We start from the raw sequence: 16,671 nt of genomic DNA, 5'->3' as shown, positions 1-16,671 counted from the left end.
GAAAAATACATCAAGCATGTGCTTCATGAAATCGAAGCGTACACACTAGCGCGTACATCAAGCAAACATTACGATCTTATATGGTGGCGTATTGCCCTATCGCTGATTCAAATCTACATAACCTATGTTACATAAATGAATATCTTAAACTAATAAACACAATACATAAATGATAAAATTTCAGACAGATCTATTCATCATAATATCCTTATATCTTTAATGTACATTTTTTTCCTTCATCTCATATGAATATTAAATCAAATTTATGCAAATCACAATTAAAAATTTTATTTGTACAAATGTCCAAGAAATCATTCCGAGATGTATTGCTGCATTGACTTCTTTATACACAAAATTACACTATGAAGCCATTCAAATCATAAAATGCATATAATCATTCAACATGTATTTCATGGCAACATACACAAACACAAAATTGGTCAATAAGACCGATAACAGACATTCTTAGTGCCAGGTATTTTTTTAAGATACCTGAATACAGGCCATTCAATGCACTTCGTTTAATTGTATTTCAAAATATGAAATACTAATGGAGATATTTAAAATATCTTTGAAAGTGCTTACAGATTACTGTTGCATGCATACAGTGTGTGCACATTCTCCATTCCCTTTGAATTTACATGTACATAGACTTGTCAGTGTTTTTCATTGACAGATGTTTTATGCTCCAAAAAACAGGTGCATCTTATAACCAAGAGCAAATTAGTCCATGAAAATCACCAGCGCAACTCATGAAATGTTCCTCTGCACATAACAGAGAGCAAGTTCCAAGATTAGTCCACACTTGTATGGAATGCTAGGTTTCAACTTCTTCATGTTCATTAAAAAAAGAACCATTGAATACTGTACACATCATTTACTTCTTATTCGGGGGAAATTCATTCTTTATATCTTCCTTTATTTCTTTTATTCTCTATTTTTTTGGAAGAGGGAAATTTTTTTATGCAGTAATGAAATATTTTTGGCTAAAAATTGGCAACTGGCACTCCATAAAAGTGTGATCTAAGTCGACCTTGTGTGAACTTCATCAATGCTAGGAGAATATAAACAAATGTCTTTCTTACTAATACTAAATAGGTTCATTATTGCGGATTGAAATAATCGCTAGAGGGTATTCATTTGTCTCGCAATCTACTATGGTCAACAAGGAAATTCGTGATCACTCTCGCAAAAAGTGTTCACTGGCTTTCTAGGAAATTCGTGATCACTCTCGCAAAAAGTGTTCACTAGCTTACAAGTTCACGAACTTTCGAGTGCCGCTGCAACTCTTTATCAAGTGACCTATTGTTCTCGCGTTCGTGCGTACGGTCCTGGAGATTAGTATAAATAGAGTACGTCATCAGATAATTTTCGTCACTTGATAAAGAGTTGCAGCGGCACTCGAAAGCTCGTGAACTTGTAAGCTAGTGAACACTTTTTGCGAGAGTGATCACGAATTTCCTAGAAAGCCAGTGAACACTTTTTGCGAGAGTGATCACGAATTTCCTTGTTGACCATAGTAGATTGCGAGACAAATGAATACCCTCTAGCGATTAAATGTCTTTCTTGTATTCTTGTATTCCACAAACCAATTATTTACTGTGGGTTATACAAAGAAGACCCCAAAATGCTGTCTTCATTCCTTAATAATACTAAACAGGCAATGCATGTATTTCATTCTTTTGTTTCATTTTCTTTTCCCCCTTTTTTTTGGAGGGGCCCCCAGGTTTTATAAGGATTCCCACCAATCTTGGATCCATTTCATAAAAATAATAACTTTGCCAATATGGCAACTAACATGGTCACAGGGCTTATGCAGCCAACTGAAATCTACATGTAGGTCATCATGGTTGAAACAATGAAAAAAGTTTCTGATTTGAAACAGGCCCCACATTGGTAGAAAGTGGAGGTACTAGTACAAGAAACTCTAAATCAAATTTCCCATTATGATTATACAAATTTTAATTTCTGTCCTACTTCAGAAGTCTAGTTTAATCCTTTGCTCCATATCTTATAAATTTTACTGCAGACTAATACTACCTTGGCCCAAACGTACAAAGACTTGTGATCGGTTCAAAATAAACTCATACCGATAATGACCCAAGTTCTTTTCTTTATATTTGAAATTCTATTTTGTCCTGCAAGTCAATTTTTGCCACATGTTTCCAATCAATCCACGTGCGAATTTACAGATTTATCTCACAAAGATATCAAATGATTCCTTCACATCATGTACATAAATTTGCTGTTGATGGATAAGCTTTGAAGTGATTCTGCAATTATTAGGATGTAACCCGTTTTGGGTCAACTGGTATGTTGTTTAAAGATAATCCCAGAATACAATTAAAAAGACTGTTTTCTAAATTGAAATGAATGAAACATGAAACGTAAAAAAATACATAACTGTCTGTAAACAGCCTCTGTATGTGATAATGATCAGAGTTCTCTTAAACCCGACATACGTTTATTCTTACGAAACAGTATCATATTCATAGTAATACAGTTAACTGTACATGGAATCTTACAAACAGTAATTAAATATCTGTGCAGATTATATTGCAAATGAAATACATAATGCTTGCATTCCTGTACAAGAACAACAATATAATGCATCCAACATAAAATACACACACACTCACAGATGGCATTCATTTTTCATATTGAAACTGATATTTTTTTTCAGAAGGAATGTTACATACAATCTGGTTAACAAAAACAGTCTTTTTTTTCATACCCATCCAATATGCTTACAGGTCACATAACAGTAGTACATTACATGTACAAAATTATAATCATCATATTTCACCTGAACAAATGGCATTCCATGACCTCTAAGAGCAATGAAACCCCTGCAATAAGTTAAATGTAAGAAACCATACAAATAAAGATACATAGACATCGAGTTGTGAATGTACGAAAGTCCACTCGACTACATAAACGAGCAGCAAAACCACCAGCTTTTTAAAAGACCCTTAAATGAAACAACTTAATTTTTTCCAATAATATCACATTCATGTATTCCCATGATCTGTGTGTACAAGTTACCCCTTAACAAGCGTAAACCCTATAAAAAACATGACCCTAATCAAGTTATTTTAAATTGCATTAACATCAAATTGTGCGGAAACCACAGTAAACCAGTCAACAAAATCTAGACACATATCCCTTTCCGTTCTCTTTTCTGACCCCTAGAAATCCAGATAATGATGGCCAGATAAGTAGGTAGGGTTGTAAAAAATATAGAAATTACTATGTAAGACAAAAAAAAAAATATTTGGTAGTTTGATTCTAGTGTGAATGGTAGATTGTCATTTAAGTGAGTTTTTTACTCTCTCTCTGTTCCAGTCACACACGCTGACGAAGATTTTTTGAGACTACAGTAACTTTTGAAAAAAGCACCTTCCACACACAAAACCTGGAGGTTTTGTTTTGTTTAAAACCTAACCACGCTGGCAAGAATGTGCAGTCAAGGGTGTTACCATTAATAGTCTACAATCAAAGACCCTTATGGAGACTTCATGTAAATCAACAAGTAGGCATTAAGACAAGTCAAATACCAGTACCAACTTGCCCTTTAAACAGGGTTTGAGTGAGATACACTACACAGTCCAATTCAGCCCCCAGTAGCCTGAAAGTTCAGAGCTCTTGAGAGAGTTTGATAAACAAAGGGTTTACACACCTGCCACCTGCTGCCCAGACATGTTCACTATCTTAAGTCATATCATCTCCTCCCCTCTGTGTACTCTCATCTTTTCCAATAGTAGGATTAGGTTCCTGAACGATAAATACACGCAAAGTTGTGTTTTTTTCTGATTCATGTGGCTTTTGATTAAATGATTGCACATTTTCCACATAAAAGTTTCTGAAATATGTATCTGTAGAAATAAAAAAACACCAAAACAGATGACCAAAATCTACAAACTTGATCATACATGAATCATACACCAATGGGGACCGCTTTGTATTTGTAGCAATAACAATAATCAACATCATGTGTAAAGTGCAATGGCCAGCTCTTTTGATCCACAGATAATACATCACCTAGATGAGATACCTCTATGAGGGTGAAGAAGCATCAATTTGCCCAAGAGAGTATATATAGCACTTTTGTTTAAAAGAAACTAATTTGTGCACTTTTCAAGTTTGAGAAGACCTACGCTGCCCATGACACCAATGAGGCATTGCAAGAAACTTACTTTCTATTCCAAGTCAAGAAGACTTGCGCTTGATTTGCAAATGAAGGCAAGTTTCGTGTAACACCTGATAAGTCATCTCAATTGGAAAATGTCATCATTAAGCTACACTACAGGTATATGTAACAGTACAGCACCATTTAAAGACAATGATTAACTTTACACTACATACGCACCATACACAGACATGGAAAAAAAATCAAATTGTAACAAAATGAAATGTATATAAATTCTTTAAATAATATAAATATGAAGCATAGGCTTTATAAAGAATATTTCAACAAAATGAATTAATGAGAAGTTTCTTCGACAGCACATGTAAACATGAGTATGACTCTAGAAGTAACACATAAATCAATCATTTCAGAGTGGAAATAAACATTAAACAATATAATCCGTACATAATCCTTTAACCACATTACATGAAAACATGAAAGGGAGAAGTTCACAGATCAACAAATATTATAAAGATCAGATCAACAAATATTTTAAAGATAGGCTGATGTTTTTGTTATTTTATTAAAACGTCTAAGATAAGACAGGCAAACCAGGGAATAATTTTCCTGGTATCGCATCGCAATTTGCTCTACATTTTTTGAAGACTGCTACACATAAAGTCTTTTGTACAACATATTTTTACATAGGACTGTACATTACTGAGTTGAGAGTTTTTCTCTTATGACCAAAAATGCTATTCAAATTTGTAGAGCAAAATTATTCCCTGTTTCAAACATGCCTAAAGACCGTCAAAGGGAGATGAGTAAACCCATCTTTCTGAGCAGGTGGCATTTCTGGACAAGATCCTTGAAGACTGCTACACATAAAGTCTTTTGTACAACATATTTTTACATAGGACTGTACATTACTGAGTTGAGAGTTTTTCTCTTCTGACCAAAAATGCTATTCAAATTTGTAGAGCAAAATTATTCCCTGTTTCAAACATGCCTAAAGACCGTCAAAGGGAGATGAGTAAACCCATCTTTCTGAGCAGGTGGCATTTCTGGACAAGATCCTGTATTTATTTAAATCGGGAAAGTTATCAAACATTCTTGTCAAAGAAAATCATGGAGGGAAAAATTGAAGGCAAAAGAGGAAGGGGACGTAAAAGGAAAAGCTGGCTTGGAAATATTGAAGAGATGACAGGCAGAAAGATAAACGAATGCTGCAAGATAGCACTGGATAGAGACAGATGGAAAACCATGACATCCAACCTCTTTAAAGAGAAGGAACAGCGGTAAGGTAAGGTATCAAAGGGAACCCAAACTACTGGTATTCAACTCTTTATTGACAGATACATTGTAACCCTTTTATACAGGTAATCATTGGAGCAGGTTTGACCTTATTATCCTTGCTAATCATTCAACAAGAACTGATGACCTTTACCTACTAAACTTTGCCCTTGCATGTATGTCTCTAAAATGGAACAGCAATAGGGATTTTTCAAAGGGAGTAAGGGGTGTTTGGGCTAATAAAGTCAGCACCAATATGAATCCATATTGCTTTGATTCATCAACATTGGTCTCTTCTTTTACAAATAATATACCAGTAAATATGAGGTCATCACAACCAGTCATGAATATTGAGTAGAGTGGTGCTTTTATGAGCTAATGCATACATGTAACTATAGAACTCCATAGGTTAAGTTTCTAGACAATTAGAAGACCTGGGCTATTTTACATGAAACTCAATATCAATCACAAACATTAGAAATCCAATACAAGCTTATCCTAAGCCAATCAAATTGCACCATTTCAGTAACTTGTAACAGAAGCTTGTAATCTGCTATTGACATAGTTTATAGAGTTTTATTTATAAACTTTGGCTAAAAATGGCTCCATAATGGTTATTCAATTACGGAAGATGATCAAAGAGTATCACAACGTACTAAACATGCATGCCACCACCAATCACTAAAATTACTCCTTATTAGAAAAAAGGTATCCAGTGTTCTGTGATACAGCAAAGAACTTGAATGGAGACCTAGGACACGAGTGTCTACTGTCTACAGACCTCACTGGTATTGTCTTATCCATAATTTTTCAAGAGAGGAGCACAGTAAGCAGGCCAATTTCTCTCACATTTTCTGACCCCCCCCCAAAAAAAAAAGGAATAATAAAATAAGAATTCACTTCCCCAAAGAGAGTGGCACTCCAACAACGGGGGAGGGACAATGCACACTATTCTGAGAAAAGGAGGGACATGTGCAATGCCCCCTTCCCCCATTTCTGGATTTGCAGATTATTGCACATGCAACTGGTTGTTCACTGTCTACATTACATTACATTATTATAGTGGCACTGACTTGATGATCCATTCATTAAGGACCCAGCTAACAGATGGCAAGCGGACATTCTGCTCAAATCCATGTAACACAAGAAATTGTCCAATGACACATGCAAGTCTAGTTGTGTCCCAACTTTTGAATAGCACACGTTCTTCACCAAGTGTTGTCGTTTGTCTTTTCTTTGTCTCAGTATCATACGGTAGTGCCATAGTCAAAGCTGTGATAGTCTCTTGTCGGACCTTTGGCTTTAGCTTTATCAGTCCTCTCAATATCCCTACTGTTGCCGACTTGGGACAAACCGCTTTCAGGCTCCATGCCATTAGAGTACGAGTGGGGCATCCCAGTCCCACTTGAAGAATTCCATGTAGTGCTTTCGCTAATCGGTGACGTGGGTTCAGACAATCTTGGACTCCTCCTCTCCTCCTGTTCTCGACTCCTCCTCTTCCGCTCTACGATTTCATCGAAGGTCGGTATCTCAGACAAAGGGCCTAAGCTGGCCATCCCAGCCCACTGACTTTGGATATCATCATCACTGTATATCAAACCCATTCTTTTCTCCGACCCACGCTTGGAGCTGTCAGATGGTGGTTTCCATCTCTCCACAACTTCATAGTCACTAAGGTTAGCAGGAGAGGAAGTATTGCCATCGCTCGCATGCTCGTTGCGTATCACACCATTACCTTTCACTGCCTGGGCTTCTTTTACCAACTCTTTTGCCCTCTTTTTCTTTTCCTTTTTCTTGTCTTTCTTGGATAACGATTTAATAGATTCTGTATCTGCTTGTGATAGTTTATCTACACTCTCATCGTCGCGTCCTCGGACCATCCCGGGAAGGTCCATCTCAATCTCTGAATCTTTATTTTTTGTCCTCTTCTTTTCCTTCTTTGTATCTTTCTTTCTGTCCTTCCCAGCTCCAAACATCATATTATCAGGTACGGTCATAATACTTATCACATCGTCACCCTTTTCTTCACCCGACGATCCCTTCTCTTTACTTTTACCTCTTTTCTTTTTCTTATCCTTTTTCTTTTTCCTATCGATCGTGTCTGTAAGTCCTTCTGTAGAAATGACCATGCTAGCCGTGTCATCCCCTATTGATATCACATCGGTTTCTTTCCCTTTGCTTTTCTTTTTCTTATCTTTTTTCTTTTTCTTGCTGCCCTGTCCATCACCTCCATCCTCGCTGGTATAGTCTTTTTCCGAGAAGCCCGTTGTACTCCTACTCTTCACACTTTTAGTTGGGCTTGCCGAGGAAGAACTCAACCTATCCACAATCTCATATTCTTTTTCAATGTCCGGACTGTGCAACTCGCCGCTCCAGTTTCTGCTCATTGCTGCCTTTGTATTGATCGACAACTTCTCCTTGCTCTTTTGTTTCTTTTCCTTCTTTTTCTTCTTCTTGTCGTCTTTACGTAACGTCCCATCGCCATCGACACCATTCCGAACACTTTCAGCATCTTCCTCTTCCAACATGTCCAGTGAATTAGGCACACTTATCACAGAATCGCTGTCTGCGTGTTTCAAGCGTTCCTTCTCTTTCTTCTTCTTCTCTTTCTCCCATTCCTTGGCAGGATTCTTGGTCTTGGATGTCTTCTTCTTGACCTCTATGTCACGAGCCATAGCAGCAGCCTTCTCGGAGGAGAGCTGTCTTTCCCTTATGGCTTTACGTCTGGCGAGGGACAGCGAATGTTCTGCCTCAAGGTCCTTCTCAAAGACACGTATCTTCAGCATCTGAAAGGGACGAAAAAGGAAAACGGGGGTAAGCTCAGCCTCTGAATTTGCCATTAATTTCACAAATGATAATAATAGGTACATGTTTACAGAGCAGCTACTGCACTTAACATTTGGTATCATACTATGACCCTGGCTGTAGCTGAGCAGCTATAGGCCCAAAAGCATTCAAGGAATAAATCCTATTCACCTCAACTGGGTCGAGTGCAGATAATGTGGATACTATTCATGCTGGAGAAAATTAATCTCGTAGAACGATTCAAACTCATGACCCTCTGTTTTATTAAATCATAAGAAATGGGATGTATTAAATTTTTCCCTCCTATAATATAACAAATATTTTGGCCCCACATTATACATTAGGAATCAGCATTATATTATGATTGGATCAAGAGATTCTTTACTATCAAATCTACAAAATTGAACTATTCCATAGAAAGGTAAAACATTGTGTGATACTAGCAGTTCTCTCAAACTACATATCACCAATGTGGTGTATCAACTACCACTATTTTGCAAAATCAAGCAAAATTCTAATATGTCTCAATTTTATAATTCTCCAATCAATTTAGATGAAATTTTCAGTGTTAATTCTTGTTTTATTTTCCTCTTTATTTTCAGATCAACTTAGTGTTTGGGGTGGACTACAAAAGACCTAGGACTGTACGCTGAACTTCTTAATACCTCAGAGGCTAGAAAATCTTCCTGCACGACTGTATCAGGAATGTTCTTGAGTCTCTCCATGGTTTCATAGAGTCCAGGACTATCTGCTAGCTGCTGTGAGGTCCCTAACGTATGCTTGAGTAGGACCAGGGCTACCCGGAACAGGATCTTTACACCTGTCGGTATAGAAGAATATTTTTTTTAACATAATGTCGTCACAGGGGTGTTGAAATATCAAACTTAAACTTCGAGGGCAGCTAAGAAAAACTTTTAGAAATAAGGCAATGGCTGATGGCAACATAATATTGTCTGAAAAACAGCCTCTTAATTCTTGTAGAGAACTCTTCCCACATGTAAGTGAAAAAACGTTTTCTATGAAAATGGCGGACTCTAAGCTTAAGCTTCTCTAAGCTGTCCTCATTTTTCCCCTTTTTTTTGGGGGGGGGGGGGGAGAAAACAAAGAGAAAGGAAGACCTTCAGATTAAAGTAATTTAGTTCATCTTTTTTCCTTTCCCAACATTCATGTTAATATCCTTTTCCTACTGCCTGTATTTGTATGTTTGTTGATTATGCTGAATTTAATAATGATGATAATGATCATGATAATGATAACAATCTTGATCAAAACAAGGCGACATCAGAGACACAACCAATGAAGGCTGGGAATGTCGGCATGACAGGAGTTATAAAGTATATCTTAAAATGATTATATTATAAGATTTGTTGATCCTAAGAATGCAACAATTGAAATGGAAGTAAATGAAGTTGGAGAGGGATTTGAGTTTTTTTCTCCTTTTTAAATTACAAATATTATTCTGACATCAATGTCTACAAATATCTAAATACTATTGCCGCTTATTTATATCACTTTTGACTGGTCCAAAAGTGAATCATATATTTTCAAATGCAATGACAATGAAATCACTCTCGTTGCTCTGACTCTCCATCTCACTGAATTATTTTTCTTTCTCTTTATAATACAATTCATCCTTGAGTGCTCCTGAAAGTAGCTTTGTGGCATAATGAATTAAATCTGTTACCATTATTGTTCATTCAATTTTCTATATATGCTTTTTTTTCACTTTTCATTTTGCCATCTTTTCACCATAGACTATCTGTTTCATGTCCTGTCAAATTGAAATATAAGTAATCAAACTACATGGGTTGCATACATGTATAAGAGAGCTAATATGGATAACTTAATCATGATATGGAAGTGATATGCTACAGTTGGTATTATTTCCTTTTCCTTGCGATAGAATACCAAATCAGAATGTAACCCAACAAATTGGGGGCATTTCATGAAGCGAATATTCTGACTAACTTGTTCTAAGCCAATCAGATGCTAGGATTTCAATAGCTTATAACAGCTGTCAGTGAAAATCACTATTTGTTTCATGAAAATGCCCCCCCCCCCAGAAAGATGATCTCATCCAAGATTTTATCTCTATCAGTCATGGGTGTACTTTCAGGGAGCCGAGTCTAAATGTGACCTGAAACATTCTACATGAACAGGTTCAGCTATAAATGTCAGTTACATCATCAGAACCAAATTTATGAGAAATTATTCAAAATGCAATCATATTTTGTTCAAATTAATCTTACTATTCATATAAAATGTCATTTTGCTTTCAATTTATGAATGTACTTCAACAAATACTACATAAGACAAAATGATATGAAATACAGCCGGGAAGGGGGGGAGCATTTCATTAAGCATCCTGACAATGATCTAGTCCAGGGATTCTCAAATGGTGGCGCGCGCGCCACTTGTGGCTCACCGAGCCTTGCAGAGTGGCGCGGGGAGCCGGTATAAAAATAAAAAATAAAAAATAGAAAAATGGGGGTGCAATAAATATATCTACCAGTAGGCCTAACCTGGAAATGAGGGTTTGGTGATCATTTTATTACAAAGAGAAAACAAAAAAATCCTTACTTGACACTTAAATGCTAATTGATTTACTCAGATTGTGTCAAATTTAGCAGGAGGATCGATATGGTGTTTTTATTTTTATTTATTCTATTCTGTACATAGTTTCTGTGCCACACAAGTGATTTTAAACCCCTGTCATAGGATTGCTATTTCTACGGCGAGTAATTTTGCATTTCCAGAATATATGTTTTGGTTAAGTTTTAAACATCAAATAATATGAAATTCAAAGAAAATCCTGTTCATGGATGAATTTGAGACATATTGACAAGCATAAACTTTGTTTCCGAAGCCGATTAAAATCCAAAGATGTAAAAGTGAAATATGCTCCGATGTATTGTCTCTACCGTGATTGCCTGCATGCACTGAATGAATGATACTGCACGTGAGTTGTAGAGAAAGAGGGGCAGTTTGGGGCGTTAGTGCAGTGCAACGCCTGATTTCTCAGCCCTTGCAAAATTAGGGAATGTATGGCGTACATATGGGGGTAGGGCTTGGGGGATCCCCCAATGTTTCACAGCCAAGAAAAAAAGGAGGAAAAAAGAAAGAAAAGGAAAGGGTAAGAGTGGAACATTGTATTATTTTCTTAATATTATGTCAAAATCTATCCAAAATATAGATTTTTGTATTGAAAAGTTCAACATTTTTTATAGCTCGCTGTGCTCGCTCGCATTTTTTAAAGAAATTTGCTCCAGCCACCATATCTGGCCCCCTCAATTTTTTACACATTACGCCACTTGCTTGAGCCACTAGATCTAGTGCAGAACAGTCTGAACTAGTGGTATCACTCACTGTAAAAAGTATCTGTATTATTACAACAAATGCTGTCAGCAGAGTTTCCATTGTGTGCAAAATTACAGGAGTGTTTTTATAATTTTTTCCTGGAAATATTCAAGTGAGAGAAACAAAATATACATTGGTCAGAACTAACACATTTTATCTGTTTTAACTAAATATGTAGGCCTACTCTATAAAAACTTTTTTAATTATTTTTTCTTTCTAATTCATGGAAAAATTAACATCAATACTGTAAAAATAAAATACACACATTTTATGGCAACTCTGCTGACATCAATTTTGCTGTAAGAACACATAATTTTTTTACAATGCTGGTACATGTAGGCCTATGTTGTGAAAACGTCACTAATCATTTTTCTTTTAATATATTGTGTAGATTGTTGGCATTTGTATTTCTTCTATTGATATTATAGAGCCCATATTCCAAAGCTTCAGGGGCTCTGCCCCCTCGACCCCCACCATGGCCCCTGGACCCCCTCCGCAATATTTCGCTTGTTTGCGTAATGGATAGTGGAGCATTATAGATTCTCAACAAGAAATGTGGAGCTTCAAAAAAGTAATTGAGAATGGCTGATCTAGTCACTAATGATTTCCACTGGAAAATTTACTATGACCTGCAAAGATTTCACTTCCTCACAAGAAGTTCTAGAAAGATTTATGAAGCTTGTAAAGTGTATCAGAACTAAATTTATGACAAATATTCAAAATGCAATCATACTTTGTTCAAATCAATCTTTAATACTATTCATATAAAATGTCTTTTTGTTTTCCATTTATGTCTGTACTTCAACAAATACTACATGAGACAAAATTATATGAAATACAGCCGGGAGGGGGGGGGGAGCATTTCATAAAGCATTCTGACAATGATCTAGTCACTAATGATTTCCACTGGAAAATTTGCTATGACCTGCAAAGATTTCACTAACTCACAAGAAGTTCTAGAATTATTTATGAAGCTTGTAAAGTGTATCAGAACTAAATTTATTACAAATATTCAAAATGCAGTCATACTTTGTTCAAATCAATCTTTAATACTATGCATATAAAATGTCCTTTTGTTTTCCATTTATGTCTGTACTTCAACAAATACTACATGAGACAAAATTATATGAAATACAGCCGGGAGGGGGGGGGGGAGAGCATTTCATTAAGTATTCTGACAATGATCTAGTCACTAATGATTTCCACTGGAAAATTTGCTATGACCTTCAAAGATTTCACTAACTCACAAGAAGTTCTAGAATGACTTATGAAGCTTATGTCCTCTTAAATAAAGTGTATGTTTGTCTTTTTTTTTTACATTTCCATCCATGCAAACCTTTGCCAAATATGCGCCTTTGAATGTATTTGACAGATATGGCACTTTACAAATGCTGTGCATCATCATCATCATCAAATGTTTGTGAGCCCCTGTGAAACCAGGCCTATGGAGTGCTTGAGGAATACAAATGCATGTGAGGGGTATTTACCTTCACAGAAGAACATATCCCAGACTCTTAGCACAGATGTCCATGGTAAGGTCCTAGCGAAGATACACATGAACCACTCTGTCATGTAGAGGATGGGCTCGATGCGATGCTTCTTCTGTATACAGTAAAGAGAGAGATCGAAAGATAGAGAGACGGAGATTGATGAAGAGAAAAGGATAGAGAGAGAGAGTTAGGAAGGTAGAGAGAGGGGGGGGGGGAGGAAAGACAGAAGAAAAGGAAGGAAAAGAGCAGCACAGTAAAAGACAGAATGATTTGTAATCAATGAAAGGGAAGACAGAGGAGAGAGATGGGGAAAGAGGATGGAGCAAGCAGGAAGGTGACGGAAGGGAGGGGTGAGCGAGAGAGAGAGACACACACATAATTATTTAAATGAATCAGAACAATAATAGATAATCATTGAATGTAATAATCATATACTCTATCGTGGTATCAAAAGGTTCCAATGTTCAGGGCAGACGGCACTCTACATAAACATAACTAAACATAGTCTAAATGACGGATGTACATTTAATTGCATATGTAAGGCTTCTTTCTTGGCTAAAAGACTTAACAACTTTAGTATCTTTTGTTTGAATGCATATTATACACTATTAATTTCTTGAATCATTATTCTACAAATTGTCATCTAACATTCGCCTTACTATCATGATCACACAAACGGGGAGGTGCAATAATGAATGGTAGTTGGCTAAAGATATATTTTGTTTATCAAACTATTCAAAAGGAAAAAAAAAGCAACACCCAATGGTGATTCATTCTGAATCAGCCATCATTTGGATCAGGTTTCTTATAATTCAAAACTTAGCTTTCGGGCTATCATATGTCATTTAGGAAAGCCCACTGATTATCAAGCATAGTACTATCATTTCCATTTTCCCTTCACATAGTAAAGGAAATATAAAGCAACATGAGGAAGTGTTTCAGAGCATTTTGGAAATTCTATATTTGCAAATAACATGACACATGCTAAATTCCTTGAGTTTCTTCCAATTCGCAAGACCTGCTATATTTAATTAGACCAATGTTTACAATGTCATCGGAAAGATGGATCATGGGTTAAATGTCAAAGCCTTAGCCAGGTTATTTCCATCGCATGTGAGCACACAAGGGAGAACGTTTCATAAAACGGGTAGCCGATAGTGAGTGCATAAAAGTCACATGCTTTCATTCTACACAACCTTCCAGCCGTGCATTTTTTTAAGCGCAGCACTGTGAATTTGGGGTGCAGTAATGCATTTTTAGTGCATTATTTTTCCCATATTACAGATTCCTTTGAAGAAAAAAAAAACATATGGTAATGAGAGAATAACAATGAAAGATTTACATAAATCCATTCAGGATTCCATTGAAATATACATTGTATAAACAGAATTCAGATTTTTTCCTTTAGAAGGTTTTACTCCAGTGATACGATTACATGTATGAAACCATGAATTCCAAGAACTCCACCTATTTCTACAGAATTTACACAAGTACACTTACATGTACCTGATTTAACACAGTTCCAGATACAGTATTTAATATACTGTAGCCTACACTTCGATGAGTCAAATCTAAATTCATTTCAAGCCTTGAATGAATGGTAATTTATGATACACAGCAGAGGGAGGGGAAGGGGGGGGGGGTAGGTGGAACTGGTATGTGATGTCACTTACAACCTGTATTCTGCTGTTGTCCGATGGATCTTTATTTATAGTCAAATCTGCACTGATAAGTTTCTCTCATTTTTTTTGTCTACTTTTGAGGCAAACATGGCTTCTGGGCTTCCCTTTATAAAAGGGAACAAGAGACAGTTCTGCACCATCCCGTACAAATGGAATGTTAGCTAAATTACATGTCAGACGGGGAAAGCAGGGATAATGAGAATAAGAAGGAAAGATTAGTCTGAAACTGACAAGTTGATCTGATATTTCCTGGGTATCTGGATCAGAATCTGATGGAAGTGGGATTACTCCAAGCCAAACAGTTCCAAAAAACGTCCAGCAAGGCAGTTCTTCATCACAAATATACAGACCTTGATTGAGACATGAACTTTAGGACACTTCCTTTTATCAACAAGATGGATACTTGGTTGAAGATTTTAAGACCACAACTACAACAATATTTTTTTTTATTACATCTCTGGATACTAGGTGTAGGATTTGAATGCAGAAGTTGTAGAAACAGCCCAATATAAAATGATTCAAAAACTTAGACTACAATATTCTGGGCCCCGTCTTACAAAGATTTAACATTGGTCCGATCAACCTCTACTATATGGAAATCCATCAATGTCATAATTTTTTCTACAGAAAATTCAATAGCACAATGTCCTTTGTAAACAAAGAGAAGCACACTGAATCTACAGGACAACAATGATTGTATGAATTACATCATATCGAGAAAAAAAAAATCCATAAAAAAGGCATTTCAGATGTTGATGGCTTTCCATAATTGTGGCTGATCAGATCAATCACAGCTCATTGTAAATTGACTGGGCTCTGTACTCACCATATGTTTATGTGTTGCAGGCAAGACCTTCTTGATAAGACCAAACAAGACCTCACCATCCACCTGCACAGCCTCTAACCCGGGGCTGTAGTAACCCGTCAAGTAACGCTCAACGATCTGTGCCATGCACCAAAACGCTTCCTAAAAGAACAAACAACAAGGAAAATATGGATGATTACATAATTCAAGTATTAAAGTTAAAATATGCAGAATAGTCAATCCCTTGTTTAACATTCCCACATAGAAAATAGGTACATGTGTTAACTAACATAATGGAAACTAAATGTTATGTATAGTCACATGTTGTATCATCGGACATTATCATGATTCCAGAACTGCATATTACTGCGTACGAAAGCAATTTTGTACGCATAGTGTAGGACTACGTGTACCATACACAGTTCAATTCAACAGACCAATACATGGCACAAGAATGCAGAAACGGCCAAAAAATATACGTTTTACCTTATTTATCTCTAAAATGACAAAAAATGCTTAATTTACTGAGAACACCATATTACATAGCTTTGTATTAATATTTGATATATTTTCTGACGGAAACATGGGTCTGCATGATTTGCGAAATTTCAATCTCGTCCGCACCTTCGAATGTTGACGCGCGATTTTTTTTGGGCATTGTGGGTATGTGGCCTCATCACCGTATATTACAGCCGTCAACAATCGACAACGTGCGATATAGTGAACTTGATGAGTGCCACGAGCATATAAATAATAAATATTGGAAAGATACATGGAGCATGGAGCTAACGTGAAAAAAATTATAATCAAGCCTGGTGAGCAAGCAAATTTCCAACATCTGCTAAGATTAAATATGAAAAAAAAATCTTAAAATCAGCGCATAATATGATATATGAAGAAAAAATCACACCAATCCTTTTTTACACTATCATTTATCAAGAATATCATCATCCGTTCGGCGTGCGTCCAAAAACATGTGATTTGTCACACACTATTTGTTTTTCTTGGAGGGGTATGTGGCAAGAGCGATGCAAAAAAAAAACGATTTATATCAAATAATTTTACCATATTCATCATTTCATATATGGAATAGCAAGCTCCAAATTTTTC

The 16,671-nt window shown here is 36.3% G+C and overlaps 1 protein-coding gene across 1 annotated transcript; it reads right to left on the bottom strand.

The window, feature by feature from the left end:
- Nucleotides 1-4,997: 4,997 nt before the first annotated feature.
- Nucleotides 4,998-15,719, bottom strand: LOC129254328 (cylicin-1-like). Its single transcript, XM_054892782.2, has 4 exons — nucleotides 15,583-15,719; nucleotides 13,072-13,186; nucleotides 8,893-9,047; nucleotides 4,998-8,208 (listed from the first exon to the last, which is right to left on the bottom strand). The coding sequence occupies exons 1-4, from the start codon at nucleotides 15,706-15,708 to the stop codon at nucleotides 6,670-6,672; spliced, it is 1,935 nt and encodes a 644-aa protein (XP_054748757.2). The 5' UTR covers nucleotides 15,709-15,719; the 3' UTR covers nucleotides 4,998-6,669.
- Nucleotides 15,720-16,671: the final 952 nt, after the last annotated feature.

Source organism: Lytechinus pictus, chromosome 2 (genome assembly GCF_037042905.1).
Source record: "Lytechinus pictus isolate F3 Inbred chromosome 2, Lp3.0, whole genome shotgun sequence".
Classification (NCBI taxonomy): Eukaryota; Metazoa; Echinodermata; class Echinoidea; order Temnopleuroida; family Toxopneustidae; genus Lytechinus; species Lytechinus pictus.
The sequence above is the reverse complement of the archived record's forward strand: the minus strand, read 5'-3'. Positions and strand labels throughout refer to the sequence as shown.

What these genes read in the sequence shown, in the direction of transcription:
- LOC129254328 (XM_054892782.2), bottom strand. Translation starts at nt 15,708, where the DNA reads ATGGCACAGATCGTTGAGCGTTACTTGACGGGTTACTACAGCCCCGGG. An exon ending in CTGCAACACATAAACATATG is followed by an intron (nt 13,187 to 15,582) that starts GTGAGTACAGAG and finishes TACTGTATACAG; the next exon opens with AAGAAGCATCGCATCGAGCC. An exon ending in GGATATGTTCTTCTGTGAAG is followed by an intron (nt 9,048 to 13,071) that starts GTAAATACCCCT and finishes CTATACCGACAG; the next exon opens with GTGTAAAGATCCTGTTCCGG.